The 17975-nt window shown below is 39.8% G+C and overlaps 1 protein-coding gene across 3 annotated transcripts; it reads right to left on the bottom strand.

Annotated features, from left to right (window-relative positions):
* Positions 1-3782: 3782 nt before the first annotated feature.
* On the bottom strand, positions 3783-17823 carry maco1b (macoilin 1b). Of its 3 annotated transcripts, none has more exons than XM_034857644.1 (11): positions 17535-17823; positions 16055-16196; positions 15004-15130; positions 13049-13172; positions 12068-12246; positions 9615-10182; positions 7948-8106; positions 7340-7522; positions 7086-7206; positions 6099-6273; positions 3783-5972 (listed from the first exon to the last, which is right to left on the bottom strand). In XM_034857644.1, the coding sequence occupies exons 1-11, from the start codon at positions 17612-17614 to the stop codon at positions 5770-5772; spliced, it is 2061 nt and encodes a 686-aa protein (XP_034713535.1). In that variant the 5' UTR covers positions 17615-17823; the 3' UTR covers positions 3783-5769. The 3 variants fall into 3 exon arrangements, with proteins under 3 accessions (XP_034713535.1, XP_034713536.1, XP_034713538.1); XM_034857645.1 differs by having other exon boundaries at positions 9615-10179; XM_034857647.1 differs by having other exon boundaries at positions 9615-10176.
* Positions 17824-17975: the final 152 nt, after the last annotated feature.

Here is a 17975-nt window from a genome sequence, read left to right as displayed (position 1 = left end):
AATGCAAGACAAAATTAGCAACTATGATAATATAAAATTACTGTATTTTTTAAAGAGATCTGTGCCTCAAGTGGGGGGCACAAGCATTTTGGGGGGCGGGCCCGGCCCCCTATGGCCCGCCCATAGCGACGGGTGTGTTGCAGCAGCAGCGCCCTGCTGCTGTTGCTCTTGTTCCTGTTATTAGACGGTGTAGTTTTATTCCCACCCAGTGTCTTTTGTCACAAATAATTTGGTAGTCGCATCACGGTCTGTGGTTATACCTCTCATGTTTTATTCAACCACATGGCTTCTTCTTTATTTAGCGTCAAAAATTCCTCTTCTATTCAGTAAAAATGTCAGGAATGTCATGACAAGAAATAGGATGGAGGGTGTAACTTCTTCAATTAAGTTGACTCTCCTTTTCAGGTTGCTATGACAGCTTAATTGATATGCATTGTAGTAAAAAATTAACTTGTATTAGTCTGAATGTTTTAGTTATGGCAACTGCCTAAGGGGTCATTGTGTTTTTGTTTTTGATAATGTTTTTATTAAGAAAGGCACACGATTAACAACCTCACCCATCATAGTTTTAGCCCATTCTTTTCTTTTTTTAAGGTCATTGTTCAATGTCTGTTTCAAGCAAGTTTTCTGAGTTTGTAACATAGTCACTGAATATAATATTATTTCTGATCAGGAAGGCTGTGAGGTCCTATCTTAGAAAAGAGCCACTATATCAGTGAGTCATTGTTCAAAATTGAGAGCCAATAAGTCCCCTTCTGCAGGAGTGGGTTCTTCTGTTGAAAAAAAAAAAAATGAATTTAGGGAGATCTAGATTGTATACTGTGCAAATGCCTAACTTCATAGCCCTGTAGAGGAAACCCTGCCGGTCAGCCAAGAGTAATTTATGTCACATTGACCTCTTTTGTTCACGATTAAAAATACACATTTAATGGCCAAAGGGGAAAGATACGGTCAACTAAAAACAATCTGACAGTTGACATTTGAGATCAAAATTACTCTTTGTGACCGTTTATAGTGCCCTTTTGCTGAGAGATGGGAAGGATAAAACGTAGGTTTCCATACTGTGGTAATCCATCATGATAATAATTATATTTTAAATGAAAACGGTAATTGTTATCTGCAACATTTTTATCATGGTTTACCGTCACAACGGTAACTGTTATATCCCTAGTCCATAGTAACATTTAGCAGTCTCATTTAGTAATACTATGACATACTGTTTTATATTGTAACGCTAATGATTGTATAGTGTTTTTAGGCAAACTTTAAATAGATCACACCACTCCAGTTCTGAGGTCTTTACACTGGCTTCATGTCTCCCAAATTAGTGATTTAAAAGAAAAAAACTACTGTTGGTTTATAAAGCACTGCTACATAATGAACCACCCGACCTCTCAGGTCTGCTGTCCCCAGAGTCAGAACTGAACACGGAGAAGCAGTATTTAGTTGTTATGCACGACACATCTGTAACAAACTCCCAGAAAACTGCAGGTCCCCTTCAACTCTCAGTTCTTTTAAATCAAGGCTGAATATTTTTGTTTAATTCTTCCTTTTTTCTAAGTACTTGTTCATTTCTCAAACTGCACTGTAACTTTCATTCTTGTATGTCAGACATGTCTAATTTTGTTTGAGCGGTTTTATATTCTCTTTAACAGATGTTTTAAACTTTTTTCATGTTTTATGTAAGGCACTTTGAACTGCCTTGTTACTAAAATGTGCCAAGCCCAATTTAATGTGTACATCGACTTTCCCTGAGCATACATCATCACCCACTAACTGAATCACTCAGGAGAATGGCTTTTTAAAAATGTTGCGGCACCAGATTTCATAGGAGATGACAAGCTCAGATACAAGAGTGCAACAGGCTAATAGGTCCCCAAGGACATATTAGGCAGCGACACCACTGTCACTGTCTATCTTCAATCTGGAGCTCAGTTAGCAGTGGCATAGTACTGAGTTTATTCTGCACAAAAAAATGCTTCCATAGAAGAATTATTACCACATCATTAGTGTATCACTGTAAACCAAACCATCCCAATGGACTTGGGCAGGTGCATTCCCTTTAAATCCCGGTTTCTTTGTTGGCAGCTACAGCCATGCTTGACTGAGAAGCTTGAGATATATCAAGTGCACTCTTCTGCTAAAGTAAATCTCCTAGTTACTGAAGCATGCAAGACATATCTTAACTGTTAAGCAGCAACACGGGTAATAGTTACAGTAGGTGTTTTGGGAAAGAAAAATCAATGAATTTCTGCAGGAGGAGAGAAGATGGGTCCAACTAAACATATAAAATGGGGGGGCATGTGATCAGGATGGCCAACATTGAACGGAGATGATTCTTCAACCTGAAGGTGAGTATGAAAGACTAAAAAAAAACATTATTTATATGGTTGTTATTTATACGGGATACAAAGAAGTACCATACTGTATATTTATACATAGACATATCTTCTCACCCACACTATAAATACATTATCTTTAGGGATTGTCTGAGAAAAGCAATGTAATCTGTTTTAACCGTATTTCTTGTTTTCAGAGGGACATGTACAAAGACAGGGGGTCGGACAGTCTATTTCACCAAGAACATTTCTTGTGGCCTTTATGTTTATTGAGTAGGTCAAGAGAAACATGAACAAAGAATTTGTTAATTCCACATGCTTGACTCTGCCAAACAGCATTGGTGCCAAATTGGAACAAGAATAGCAATAAAATACTGAGTGTAAAACAATAGTATGCCCAACCCGGGCACTGGATAATGTGGAGAAAACGAGTGAGGTGCTCTACCCACATTTGTCTTGCTGCACAGGTTAATCAAGCGTATTTGGGGAAGCCTGGCGTGTGCCAGAATGCTGAGCAGAGGGCTTCTTTTATACATTGAAATGCGCCGTCCTTGGAACAAGGAGTCTTTATCTCCCTGTGCATTAGATAAATGGATTATCACTCCAATCAAAATGTGTGGCAGCCCATTATTTTCTCACATTTATGAATCCTTCAGTGACTGGAAATTCAAGCCCCAGAGGTCAGCAGAGCACAGAAACTCCCTGATGGCAATTACATTTGAATTTGTAAAGTAGATAATGTGATGTTAATGTTCGGGTTTTGAAAAGAGGAAATTAGTGCTTCTTGACAATTAATAACCAGAGTCTGTGTAGACAGAGATTATTTCCTTTAAACCCTATCAAATGGATAAATACTGCCTCATAGTGGCAATAAAACAGTAGTGCTCCTAATCTCCAATACCAAAATATGGCCAGATTGACAATATAATGAACCTTTTTGGGCTAATTTACAACTATACTAACATAGCAAACTTTTAGAAGAGATAAATCGCCAACAAAAAGCAACTTTTAGAAGATAACATTACAACAAAATAAGTTAATGGGCTGACAGGTGTTGGTTCTGGGGTACTCCAGCATTTTAGTATTGCACTTCCATAAAGTGCAGGAATTTCAAGAGACAGGATATCTCAGCCTCTGTTGCTTTTATTATTCTGACATTTAGTCACGTATGGGTCAAGCCTCTATAACACTGGATCTCTCAGTTCCCATTATGCAACTCAATAGCATTTTATATTAGATACCCTGCCTCCTAGATTCCTACATTTTGTTAATCCCACAACTTCAGTGTGTAAAACAGGCTTTAGACGGCAAGGTCTGGAAAGCGGATAAACTGGATTTAATGTGTAAATCGGTGCAATGCCACTTTAAACAAAAGTAATCTTACAAGTCAGTTTGAAATATCTATATACATTGTCAGAGTAAAGTAAAACAAGCTGAGAAAGGTCAATTTGCAAGAAAAAAAATGTTTATTCCTTGTAAACCTCACAGAGCGAGAGCACAGCCAAAGTCAGACCTGGGGAGAAACAGAGCAGTGACTGTGGACATAGAAAACGAAAAACAAACTAAACACTTTTCTATAATTCCAACAATCAGCTGAACAAACTATAATTTTCACCACATTTTTTTTCCAGGAGTCAATGACAGCAATCTGAGGGGGGGGCGGGGGGAGAAAGCGTTTCCATATGCTTTAGATGGAAACCACACGCACAACAATAACCATTTCTGATGATGGTGAAACCAAATCAGCGTCGAGAGATTTTCTCCCTGCAGGAAAATAACAATAATACCAGAAACAGGAGTAAGTAAAACTGCTATAAAACAGCCACTTCCCCAACAGTTGCAAATACTGTAACATTCACAAAAAGAAATGTGACTTTCTAGTCCCTTACTTTTAACTACACAGTCTACTACAAACAGGTGACCACTAGCTCTACCTGCTTAACAGAAACTTCCATTGAGTGATATTCAACTGGATATTTGACAAACATGTCAACCAATGCATTTGCAGTACATTCTTGGACACATTACTAGAGAAACAAGCATTCCCAATTGGCACACAAACTGAAGTGGAGGATTCATTAAATTAAATTATTTAACTGCTATATCAAAGTTGGCATTTCCAAAGCTTTGCTTACATTGCACAGTTCATCTTTACAGTTTTCCCTTTTGAACAGCATGTGTTTGCTACAGTGCAACTTTAAATTGGAAATCAAGAAGAACAGAGGGGGCAGCAGCTGTCTAGCAGCAGTAGAGATGTGATTCTATGAGTGGACATGTAAGCAGTAGACTCTGTGGTGGCTAATGTCATGTCAACATTCTGACAATAGGTAAATAGGAGTACAAATTGGGTGTTGTCTAATGGATCTGTTAAATTTGACTTACATAAGGGACAAAGCTGCCTTCCAGTTGACTCGGTGGTTGGGAAATCAGTAGGGTGTCCGAAAGTCAAATCAGGGTGTGAAGGCAACTTTGTCCAACTTCACTAAGCAGGGTCTACTTCTTATCGTGTCCAGCTCAGCCAGATGCTTCCCAACTAATTCAGAAGGGTTGGGCCGTATCTCATTAACAAACTCACTCCATGTCCTTAAATCAAGGCACTGTGAGCGACACACACACACACACACACAACACCACTCAGCGCTGCTTGGGTCCATTTCTATTTAAAGGTTTACTTTTCTGCGGTTTCTGCTTTTCTACAAAGTCTTTTCCTACTTGTTGCAATTAACACCAGCCTGTTGAAATCAACACTTGAATCTTAAAGAGTGAACAAATAGAACCACACAATACACTTTAAAAACTATTTACCACCAAACCCCAAAGCGGCTCAGAGCAGGCTTTATTTGGTGTTTTAAAAATAAATAAAACATAACTGGGGTGAAAGTCTGTGCCAACTTTGCATTACATTCCTCCGGTTGTACAGATGTTGCCAAACTTCCTAGGGGAAAAAAAAAAGATCTCTCAAAGAAATTGGGATACAAGTCAGGCCGTATGACTGTATGATAAAGTAGAATTCAGTTTTCCAAGTTTTAGGAGGAAAAACAGCAACGTAAAATAATAAAGCAGCCACTCCCCAGGACCAAAGAGCAGGTAACTTGTTGCAGGTGGTTGCAGTGGTGGTGAGAAATATAGAGCAACACCCTTGAGATGAAGATACATACCCAATTCTGTGAGGTTTCACTAGACACTTAAGAGAAAAAAAACTGGGACTTCCTATTTGATCTGATGTCCGTTTTTTTTTTTTTGTCTTTTGTTTTAACTACGACAAATACAGTCACACAATACAACATCCTTCTGACCTGGCGAGGAGAAAAATAAAAACCCAAGAACATCCTCAGCCGCAGACATGCCGAGCAGACTTGAAGGTGGTGGGCCTGCAGGAAAAATAAAAATAATGGGAGGATGGAGGCAGAAGGAGGGTGGGAACAAGCGTTCACTTTTTGAGTGGCTGGTAAACGGAGGCGTTGGGGTCTAGGCCGGAGGGATTGGTGTCCATGAATTTGGAGGAGTAGTGGGGGGCCACAGGGTTCATGCTGCTGGTGTCGGCTGTGTAGGAGATGCTGGGCATGACTGCCATCACTTCGGCTATCTTCTGCTTCAGATCTTTTATCTCCTGGTCCTTCTGCAGGATCTGACCTAAAAATAACAGGCCAATCCAAAAACTAGGTCACTTTGACAACATTGTTCAGGCTATTTGTAGGTGTGCTCAAAGTCTAAGCATTGTGTGTGAGTAAAGATGTTGTTTATGGATATTAGACTGACCTTGTGCAATCTCTAGCTGTCTCTTGGCGTCTCCCAGCGCAGAGAAGAGGTCCAGTTTGATCCTGGTCTCTGCACTCAGACTGTTCTCCAGGTGCTGGGTCTTGTCCTGCATGGCTGACAGCGCCGACATCAGCACCTCTGTGTCTTTTTCATTCTCCTTATATTTATGAAGCTCCTGAAAAACGGAGGAAAAGAGATCCAGTTAGGGGGTTACAGTCTGTGACTGGATGCTTTACCACACTGGTGATTGAATAGTCAGTAAATGGTCAGTACATGGCAGTAAATTTGTAACATTTTTTGTGTTGAGGCACATATGTAATGAGACGGTGACACTTTGATTTGTTTTCGTACATTCCTATAACTCATGTGGACAGAAATGAATTCAGTGCTGCATGAAGAACAAATGGAGAGACAACCCCTAACCTAGATTGTAATTTAAACAAGAGATTGAGGTAAGTATGCATCACTGCAGTGAATCAAATCTCAGACGGGCCGATATGGAATCTTGGCCCTTATGAGGTCATAAGGGGCAAGGTTACCTCCCCTTTCACTGCTTTGTCCGCCCAGAGAATTTGGCCCACCAATGAGAGAGAGATATCATCAACGAGCTAAGTGGCAGATGGTCAAGCCTCCCCCCCCCCCCTTCTCCTCCCAAAAGCTACAGACTCAGAGATGGCCCATCATAAAGAAAGTTCATTGTGGGACTGGCTCTAGTGAATGCAATTCTGCACCAAGACTGAATTTTGGGGAAGAGACTTCAGATATGGTATTAGGGGACCACTAAGGTCTTTATAAAACATCCAAAGAGCACCATGTCACGGGACCTTTAAATCTTACACTACAACTGCTCTACTCTCTGCCACAAAGGATTACCCATAAGCAAATGCAGTAAACCATAATAATATTGGAAACACTTTCATACATTTTATGTTTTTTTGATTTACATGTTGACAATTCTTATAAATATTTAAATTGTTGAATTTTTACCTGAACTTTTAATTCAAGCTCTCTGATCTGGTCCTCCTTTAGCTTGATGTCCATCGTTAGTTTCTTGCACTCTGTTTCTAAATCAGTGATCCGCCGCCGCAGCGTGTCTGTGCACTCCCCTCTGAAAAAAAAATGAGAGAAAAGAAAGTAGTGAATTTATCATAATAAAAGATCATAACTTGAAAGAAACGAGTGACAAGTCAGAAGTAAAATGGTTATTGAAATTAAATTTTAAGTGTCAGACGTGCACCTACCTTGATGCTGCTGCTAGTGCTACTGCTCTGGCTGCTGTGGCCTCCTCTAACTTCTTTCGCTTCTTTTCGTCTGCGAGCTGTTTCTCGGTAGTGGCTCGAGCCTCCTGCTCTGCTTTGAGCCTTTTCTCCAGTTGGCCCACTGCCTGTTTATCCTTTTGCTTTGCCTGCACAGCATTATGGAGCCTACAAGAGCAGAGACACATAAAGAACAGCATATTCATGCAAGCAGGAAATACAGGGTGGCAGGATAAGCATTTCTTACCTGTGCTTTATGTATATATCACGGTTTCACGTGTATAGAATTTATTTGAGCAGCCCATACAAATTGTTGGTATTTGTGATCTCATTAGAAATAAATTAAAAGGTTTGCACCAATCAGAGGGATCTTTTCTCATAAACATTTCCCAATCCCAAAATTACTTGTGAATGTAAAGCTGTTTTTGATGTTTTCTGATCATTTTCTGCTGACCACTGCTCTTTTCCTACAGTCTTTATCTATACTGACACATTACAATGAACACCGCAATGCCCCATTGAGTAATGATCCTAAACCAAAAGGACCACTCGTGTGACCTTGCTTTGCTCCAGCAAATAGTAGCCCCACTCACTTGTTCTGCAGCAGGTCGTTCTCCTGGCGCAGCTGGCCCAGCTCAGTGCGTATGGAGCGCTCAGCGCTGCCCAGCGAGCCAATCTGGCTACGCAGGTCCTGCTCAACCTGCCGGCTGGCCTGCAGGTCTGCCTTTAACTTCTTCACGTCCTGCTCCAATCTGTCCCGGGTGCGAGAGTAAAAAGCTTACATTTATTTAAAAAAAGTGTATCCTTACATTTCAAGTAATGTTTTACCTTAGTCTCGAAACATGCATGTAGTTATGGTATACATGATTCAAAATATTGTGGCCTAATTGTCCAACTAACAATACATATGCCCCAGACCACAGTAGCAAAGAGCTGCCTCAGAAAAGCATTCTCTAAATTTTTGTTCATACTTTATATACTATAAAAAAAGACAAGCAGAAGTCTTACACGAGTCACATTCAAAGTGTAAGCAAGAAAACTGCACGTTGACTTCATGCTTCTGAGTGTTGCAAAAATGCCGATGGCCTTCAATCTAAAATCAACTGGGTAAAGGAAGCTCTATAACCTATAACAAATATGTCTTATTTGGAAGACAGAACATCTATCATTAATCATAGTCAAACTTTCAGCATAATTGTGTGAGTGAGTGTGACATTTACGATAAAAACAAACTGAGGCCTTAAAGTAGAAGCTACAGATTTAAGTTGGTTTATCTGCTGGCAGCTGAGACAGTAAACAAAAATCCACATTGCAAAAAGTAAACCGCTGACAAACTTAGATTAGACATGCGGGTAGGCACTACAAAGATGACAGAAATTCTTCGCATTATGCCTATTTGACATTTTAAATTATCTGCATCCATCAAAACTAGACCGACAAAAAAAAATAAAAAACATTATCTGTCATTAAATCAATATCCTCAAAGATTGCAAACATTTATTGGAATTACACGGTTTTAAACTCATCCCAATTAAATTGCACCACTAATGTTTGCAATATGTGGTTTCACAACTAAGGATGTCACAAGCTGAAAAGAAAAGGGACATGTTTAGGCTTTATAAAACACCATCATGTTGATCCTTTGTTTGTATGCTCCAGGTGCACAAAAGAATATTAGAACTACTTGGTTTTGTGATCGAAGAATACAATAAATAGTAGCCTGCCAGAGTTTAAGTTAATGGTATGCTAGAGTGAAGAAGCAAGCAATGCAAGAACAAGTAAAGTAAAAAACATGAAAATGCTTTGAAGATACTGCTATTTGATGACACCTGGATGGTCCTTTTCTCTTTTTTTGTATTTTTGTTTATGCTGGATATGAGAAGTTGTCCAAATCCTGTTAAACCACCAGTAAACCACCAAAAGTACGGTGTAAGGCAGGCTATATTTTATTATAATGCAGAGGTCTTCAGCTGTTAAACATTTAGACTACTTTACTTAAATGTAATGCAAGTCTGCTTTAAGTTTGCACAGGGAAGTCTACACAGTGTAAAGAACTTTATACTTGGTATCAATATCTGGATCAAGAACATAAATGTCCCCAGGACATCCCTAGCCTCAACACACACTTGACAGTGGAAAAAATGCTTTAGTTTGACAGAATGTTGTCTCAAAAACAAGGCAAAGCTAAAATAGTCTATTTGTTAGTATACTTCAGTCTTAATGAGTATGTGAGTAATACGTCTGAGCATGTGCTTCTTACCTAACAAGTGCTTCTGGCTTGCTCAGCTGGTTGTTGGGGATACAGTTGTCTGTGGGATCCCTGTGGGAGCCCCCCGACGTCCCCTTCCCCACCGCTAACTTGTGCTTCTTCTCGTTCTTCCCCGTGGAAGAGGAGGATGACGGTGTAGAGGAGGGCACACTGCCGTTGGTTGCACTATGGCCGCGTGGCGAAGAGTTGAGCGTTGCCACGTTGTTGCTAGCATTTTTGTAATTTTTGGAGGAGGAAGAGGAGGAGGAGGAGCAGGAGGAATTGTTGTCCTCTTTAAGCAACAGGTTCTCTGTGCTGCCCAGCTCTGTGGTCAGTCTCTTGTTGTTTATATGGTTCTCCATATACTCCATTTCTTGGAGTTTAGAGTCCACTGATGATGGAAGGAGGCTGTTGCTGTTGTGTTGCTTTTTAGCCTCCCCACCGCCCCTCCCCTCTTTCCCTTTTTCTCTATACTCTAATTCCGGCAGTGACGCCGATGTCTTTTTATTGGCTGGGGCGCCATTCTGTGACACTGGAGGTGTGTCCACTTCAGATATTCCTTTAGCTACTGCTGCTGCTGCTGTAAGAATAAAGAGGAAAGTGAATTTGATACATGTGAAATAAATATACACTGTACAAAAACTGCAATGAGACATTTTAAAGAGTCCTGAGACTCATAGAATCTTTGGCGTGGTATCGATCAATATTAAAATCAATCAATATCAATTAATAAGGTATCTGTTGTACAACTGTGTTGAAAAGTGGGATGTAATCAATAACAAAACAATGCAATTAGGAAGAAAAAAGTTGTATTACGTTCACTGAAAAATAAAAGTCTAGGTTTGGATCAAATCGTGGGTCAAAAATCGTGACACAAACCAAACCTTGGGTTTGGTGTCTCATTACAGCCCTATTGACATTAGAGCTTTTTGTGGAATGGATTAACAGAGAGGAGAGAAAGCAGACAGCAAATGACAGAAAAAGACAGTAAAGACTCTCACATTGAGCTGAAATGGAAACACTGTACTGCAATCTTTTTAAACAGTCTATGGCTGCAACATGCGTTATAAGGTTTAAGCCCATGTTTTCCGGGGGTAACGCCATTCACCTCACAGGCGGTATTGACAGCAGATAAAGCCACTGTGTCTTGAGAAGCTCAAGCTTGTGGTTTACTTTCAACTCACTTTACATCAACTTTGCTCTCTTTTTTTCCTTGCGTTACCTCATAGAGGTACTCATATGCTACTCTCTGTTACTGCTCGCTCTCCTTGCGCAACCGCATGGGCACTAACGTCACTCCTTAAGGCACACAGGTCATTCTCGCTTTAACTTACACTACTCTCGTAAGAGGGTTGCGGTATACTGCACTGTTCATTTTGGTAACGCCAACATTTCTTGCTTTTCAACCACAGTACAAAAAGAATTCAAGTAATTTCTTATTGGTTGGCAGGTGAAAAATCCTTTGCTTTTTTTTGGGACCTTTTTTTTTTTTTTTTTTTAATTTTGGACAATTTCCCACTAACTTCTTTTCCTGCAAGCTCCTTTCAAATCTTTGCATAATCATACCCAAGGACCAGAGCCTCTTGTAATCATTATGTGCATGGTTGGTTGGTTTGTTTGTTTGTTTGAACTAGGAGGCATGTACACCTGCAACCACAGACTTTGGCTAGGAAGGGAAATGCTGCAAATGTACATTTGAGTAATGTTGGCTTGACCAGACAGATTCAAACCAAAACAAACTTGATAAAAGCCTGGTTATGATTTAAAAAAAACAGTTATGTTTCCAGGCTCCATGTTTATTGTCACCATTTATTCAATCACAAACAGGACGCAGAATCTTCTGAGAACTGTTTTGTTTGGGCCCAACACGAAGCTTATGTAGATCCGGCAATACTGCCTTTTTTTTTTTTTTTAAAGAACTTTCTGGTGACTACCTGCCATCTTAGTCAAGAGTCCTGTCAGACGGAAGACTCAGTAGCAGATAATTGAACTACCCGATCCATCTCTGAGGGAAAGTAGCAAGCTAGCTAATAAACCAAACCAAAATTACACTATTTCAAGAAATGTCTAATTAAAGCTATAGTGCGTAGTTTCTGCCGCCCCCCATAAGGAGTTCTAAGTAATGGCAACAAAACTGTCGGCACCTCCACACAATACAAGACTTCTGTGACCTTGCAACTCCCAATCTTGCCATAACATTGCCACACTGAGAAATACAGAGAGAGTTGTGTGGAGCTGATAGTCTTAATTTGCTTTGTAGCAACACATCTGGCAATGACTTGAATGTAACGGACGTTCATAATATCAAAAAGTTATGCACTAATGCTTTAATAAAATAAAGTGATTGTATTGTTCAGGTCTAGTAGATGGTGTATTTGAGTCTCTGATTTCTTGAACCAGATGCTTCATGTCTGAAGGCTGTATATATATATATATATATATATATATTTTTTTTTTAATCTTACCTTCTTCTGCTTCTCGCTCTTGCCTCTGAAGCATCTGTTGCTCTGGAGGCAGAGCCTGCTGCAGCAGCTGCATGTAAAACTCATTCTCCTTCTGAACTTCCTTCTGCTTTCGAAGGCGCATCTTATAGCTTACATAGCTCTTGAAGCCGAAGCCCAGCGTGACCACTGGGTAGCCAATGCTACAGAGATGGACACAAGAAGTACACTCATAAATCTAGTCTTGGATTATAGATTTTTAAAAATACTGAGTCGATCAAGGAAACATTGCTTGAAAAACTTGTACTTAAGTTATCAATCATTTCGAATTATTTATTATAGTCTGGTAACAGCTTAACTTCACAGACAGGTTAAAATAGGTTAACACAGCCAAATCCATCTTAAAGCTCACGGTTTATGACCATTCACTTTAGAGGTGCTACTTTAAACATCTTTTAGGAGTTTTCATAAATATGCAGGGGAGAGTCCAAAAGACAGCTCTGATTGTTTTTCTTTTTTTTTATTAAAAACAGAGACTCATATGCAAACACACATTTTAAAATGTTTCTGTGGCGCAAAAAAATGCGTTTGACTATGGCACAATTAAAATCTAACTCTAAACATAATAAATTTTAAAAAAACAATCTATCCTGAGAGAAATTTCTGTGCAGCAGTGGCAATACAAAGTGGGAATAGTGAAAATATAAAAGATCTTACAATAAGGCATAGTTAAGCATTTATTCTTTAACACATTGAGGGAATCCAGCCTTTAATTGATTTATCATGAATACAAATTAGCAAAGGGATGAATTCATTTAGTGTTCATTCATTTAATGAGCGAAGGTTTGTGAAAATTTAGATGAGGTAAAATAATGCTGTTTTAACATGATTCCTGTACACCATGCTGACATATTCATAGTCAGCACTAAAACTAGACATGCTTTCAGTCAAAGCATGTTTGTCTACGACGGCATTCCACCGGGTTCAAACAGAACAATGGCTCACCAGTGTGCAGCAAAAGGACGACACAAGTCCACGTGGAAGTTCTTCAGGTCTTTGAATCTGATGGCTGCCTCTATGTACACAAAGAGTATCCATAGAGACACAGTGGGCAGACAAACGCCTCTCTCTGAAAAAACAAAAACAAATAAAGCAGGAGAAAGATGTTATAAATGGGAATTGAACTCCAGTGTGTCCTCCTCCTTTGAGTGCCACCTAAACAGTGTCCATAGCAATGTCTACAAAAAACTGGCATAGCTGGCACAGAACGCTTTGTCATTGTTTACTTATTCTTTCATAAGATACTGCCTAAAGCATTAATTTACGCTGTATTCAGACAAAGTTCTTATATGTCCGTCTTTTATATGTTGCAAAAAAAACTTTAGAATACAGACATTCACTGCGTTTACATGCAGTTCTACTCATATACATGATCGGGGAAGAATAGGGAGAATGACAGGAATAACTCTACCTCCGATACATTCAGGACATTTTCTTCCAGTTGACATATGTCAAAACTACACAGACAGATCACTAAATTAGTGACAACAACTTAATGTTTCATTTACAGAGTCGTGTCACAGCGTAGGACAGTACAGTGTTCCTGCCAGATTACTGTCAACTTTTTTGGCTGATTATAATGTTATCTGTAACCAGTGTCTGGTGGAATAAGCTAGCTAGCATTAACGTTGGTCAACGGCCGCAGCGGGGAATGCTTGGTCCCTCCACTTTTTTGCCCGAGACACAGCTCCCGCGTCCGCTGCTGCCTCGGCGTGGAGTAAAACAGATGGATCGCAGACTCTTTGCTGCCAATGGCCCACTGATTTGGGTAACGCGGTTTTATTGTATGTGTCATAGCAACGACTATGACTCAGTTGGGTGCTAACAGATTATGTCCGGTTCAAAAACCACTCCAGGAGAGAGGGCATGCGCAGCTGCTTAATCTGATCATAGCCCGGTTAAGGTGTAAACATTGCGGAATAACCCTGTTACTGAAGTAACTCTCTACCTCTGTAACCTGGGTGTTGAGATCTACGGGGTAAGGTGTTTACATACATTTTTTTTTTAAACTGCATGTAAAACGCCCTGATTGCCAGGGTCTTTACTGACACTATCGCCACCCTGCTGTGAGCCCCTACTGTGCTCTTGATCTCATGTAGCACATCCTGCTTGTTATCAAATATGCTTCATATTTTTGTCTGCGATTGAAAGGTGAATGGTCCACCCGTTCAAAATACCACTCTCGCCAGTGTACTGAAATACGCCAGGGAAAGTGAGAGGTCATCCGATGGAACAGCACCTGCCCAAAATGTGGTCATTTCACATTAAACAGACAGGGTGGTCAGGATACAGACACTACCCATTGTTTCCCTGGCTGCAATAAACAGCAAGCCACTTTCACCACAATGCTGTGAAGTGGTGAGAGATATTAATACTCGTACAGTGAATGTCACTGGTGAGTAGAGTTGGAGGGCTCAGAAAGCAACTGGGGACCACTCTGTGTTTCTCCCTCCCCCAACTGGCACTAGGATTTCCATCTGACACCTGGCCTTTGGTCAAGGCAGGGAATACCACTAAATCAGGCTGACAACTAATCCTACCGAGTGCAGCTCACTTGCACACAACATGCAAATACTAAGAAGCAACTATTTGTAAATAAGATAACGACAACGCTCTCACACCTGTTCTCCCCTGAAGCATTATGTGGAACAATAACACAAAATAGTGCATGTTCTAAGAATTAGTGTGATCTGACTTTGAGAATTATTTCTTAATAATCCATCATGTAAATACACAGAAAGCTTTGTCCTTCGTTCTTTTGTAAGCATTGTAAAACAGAACTTATGTAAAGACAAAAGAGACTAATGTCACAGCAGGAGCCAAGTTAATTGCAGGCATTTTCCAATCATATATCATTAGCAGTAATTTTACAAATATTAAAACACACTGAAGTGCCTTACCTGTGTGCCAAACATACTGTACCCACACATAGGTACTGGCAGCAAAAAATAGCCATTGCACTGGGATGAAGAGGAGGCAAATGATGTCCGAGGTAAACGCCACACACACAAAGAATACTGAGAAAGCCTGTTAGGGGGTGATGAGAGGTGGTTATGATAAACCAGCTAAATATGCAGCAGAGAAAGATGTAGGTTGTTTGTACCCTTTATTATGTCATGCTAAAAATGTAAAACATTCCCTTAAAAAAGAAAAAGGAAATGTTTCCAAGCTAACAACCAGCATTAAGCACATACAATATGGATACCAAATCTTAATCCTTCATAATTGGAGCAATCTCATTCTGAGAGATAAAACTCTGCATTTCATTGTTGAACTATTACACGCATGGTTATGCAAATATAACATTTTGGTTCTCATTTCCTGCATCTCTGAGAGACACGGACACACCAACAAACCTACACAATTAATTTCATAACAAGCTGTCCAGCATCAATTATGAACTCACTGTAAAATAAAACTATAATAGATTAACATACGACATTTAGATAACAGAAATACTAATGACCCGTAAGCCTGATTAAATCCATATGTTATACATTAATTTGTCTTTTGTTTAGGTTGACTGTCTCAGAATCAATGTTATCATGTTATGGGTTGTTCTATGATTCTGTAGGGAAATCATCTGACACTATCCCTTTTACACTGGCTAAGTAGATCACTGCAAGAAATCTGATTATTGGGAGAAATAATCTTTCCTTTCATTGCACCACACTGCTATCTAGCTACTGTTAACTGTTTCTTGTTCACATGGCATTTAAAAAACAAGTTATTGCAGAAAGGCAACATTAACAGTGCTACTTAATTCCACATGTAAATACAGTGACAGTAGTGGTATTGTGAAGAACATTGAACACTGAAAATCTCAATGGAAAAATCAGAACATGATGATAACATAAGTCCGTAATTATAGCACATATTTATGTGTAATGTCTTTACACATCTTAGTATTTTTTATCATAACAAATATATAAAAAGGACATAGCCACTCACCAGCCCCTGGTATCTAAAGGAGTCGTATACACTCCGGATGAAGAGCCAGAATGGCCAGAGGTACTCAAACCTGAACTCCAATACAAAGTCTGCCAGTAGCACCAGTGCCCACACCACCAGGAATTTCAGGTACAGGAAGGTACTAAAAATGAGAACAACAACAGGATGACACAAGTTGTTTTGGAACGCAAATAGACTACAACATTCAAGAGGGCTTTTTTTATATTGGCAATGTAATGTGTTCAAATAAGTATGGTACTCTTAACAGTCAATATATGGCAATATCAATACATTGGAAGAGATTCAGCTTTTTTTAAGTGTGTGTAAATTGAGTGAAAGATGCATGTCTGGAGCAATTTGACAAATAAAATTTCTGCGTGCATTGCACTCATCTTAAGCAACTGTTCTTATAAAATGCAACTTGGCATATACACAGAACAATAACATAGACATTTAACACACTTGTGAAGACATTCCGGACGAGGACTATGTCTGCACTTGACATGTTTTTATGTGATGCTGCTTTAAATGGTGCCAAACTAAAGTATTTCTCAAGGGTTGTGGAGGTAACTCATAAACACAAAATGTTGTAATGTGTTGCTTGTTCTTTTTCTAGTGCCACAGTTCATGTCAATTTAATGAAACATAAATATCTGATGGTAGGTGACTTTTTATTAGAGCATTGAGACCCAGAAGTTGACACAGTAGGGGTGTTCTTTGATCACAAAGCACGACTGTTTTGTGATGGGTCACTTGCTAAATAATTCAACAACATCTAGATGCCACGTGTGTAACTACTAGCCTTTAACGTTTGGTTTATTAAATACAAACAAAGTCACACTGAGGTAGGACCTGTCAGCTGTGGCTGGGACGAACCAAGCAAGTTGTCTGAATAGTGAAAAACAATCTTCAGAAGTCAGGCACCTGACTGCAGTCTAACAAACTCATGTTTACAGTTAATGATTTGTTACGCTTTAATGGATGTAATTGGGCGCATACGGTGAAACTATAAATGAGCAGAAAAAGCTGCTGTTGTGCTAACTATTACAAGTTACTTTAGCTAACGGGCAGCGGGTCATAATGGGGCTTGTAAGGGACAACTAACATGGGCAAACAGATAGTCCGGGACATTAGTGTCTAAAATTCATTACAACTTATTTAAACAGTAAAATTGCTGTGAAGCAGACCCTGTGACATGGTTCAAAACAGGCTGTTGTAGGGCCTAGCGCTGCAGCTAGCTTAACAGCTAACGTTACCTGCTAGCTAGTGTTCAACGAAAACATACCGTTAGCATACACTACGCTATCACTAGCAGCTAGCTCGGTTAATAAGCTAGCTAGCAGTGGCAGTTCATTGGCATTAATGGTAACTTTAGGACGTTTCCCATTCTGCAGATATCAAAAGCCGCAAGCATCCCCATATAGTGTCCCCCGCCCCCCGTATTAAGGAGGACCCCTTCGTCAGGCTCCATATAAGTTACCTGCCGTATATACCCTCAGTGATTCGGTTCCGTTTTAACGGCCGTCGGAGTTTGCTGCAGTCCGCATTGCGCCGCTTCATCCTCCTCCCCTTGGCTTTGGCCTTCGAGTAACCACTGTAATCTTATCCAGTTTTCTTGTGTATACGGACAAAGATAATAAATGAAGTGCCTAAGGTATATGTCGCTCTTATTATTTTTCCCCAATGGAAACAAAGAAATAAATAAAGGACTCTATTCGGGGACCTCCTCTTTTTCTGTTAGCGCAGACTCATAAGTCCAAACCGCGCTGCATTTTACGTACGTCCACTTGTCAGACGGCTGGTTTATCCAATCAATCTATCCGCCGAGGCTTCTCTCTTTGACGGATACAAGAATGAGCCATTAACTTTGCACCGTGTCCGGTCGCTCAGTTCTCCTCCGCCAAAGACAACAGAGGAGGCG

The sequence above is a fragment of the Etheostoma cragini genome, chromosome 20 (genome assembly GCF_013103735.1).
Source record: "Etheostoma cragini isolate CJK2018 chromosome 20, CSU_Ecrag_1.0, whole genome shotgun sequence".
Taxonomy (NCBI): Eukaryota; Metazoa; Chordata; class Actinopteri; order Perciformes; family Percidae; genus Etheostoma; species Etheostoma cragini.
The sequence above is the reverse complement of the archived record's forward strand: the minus strand, read 5'-3'. Positions and strand labels throughout refer to the sequence as shown.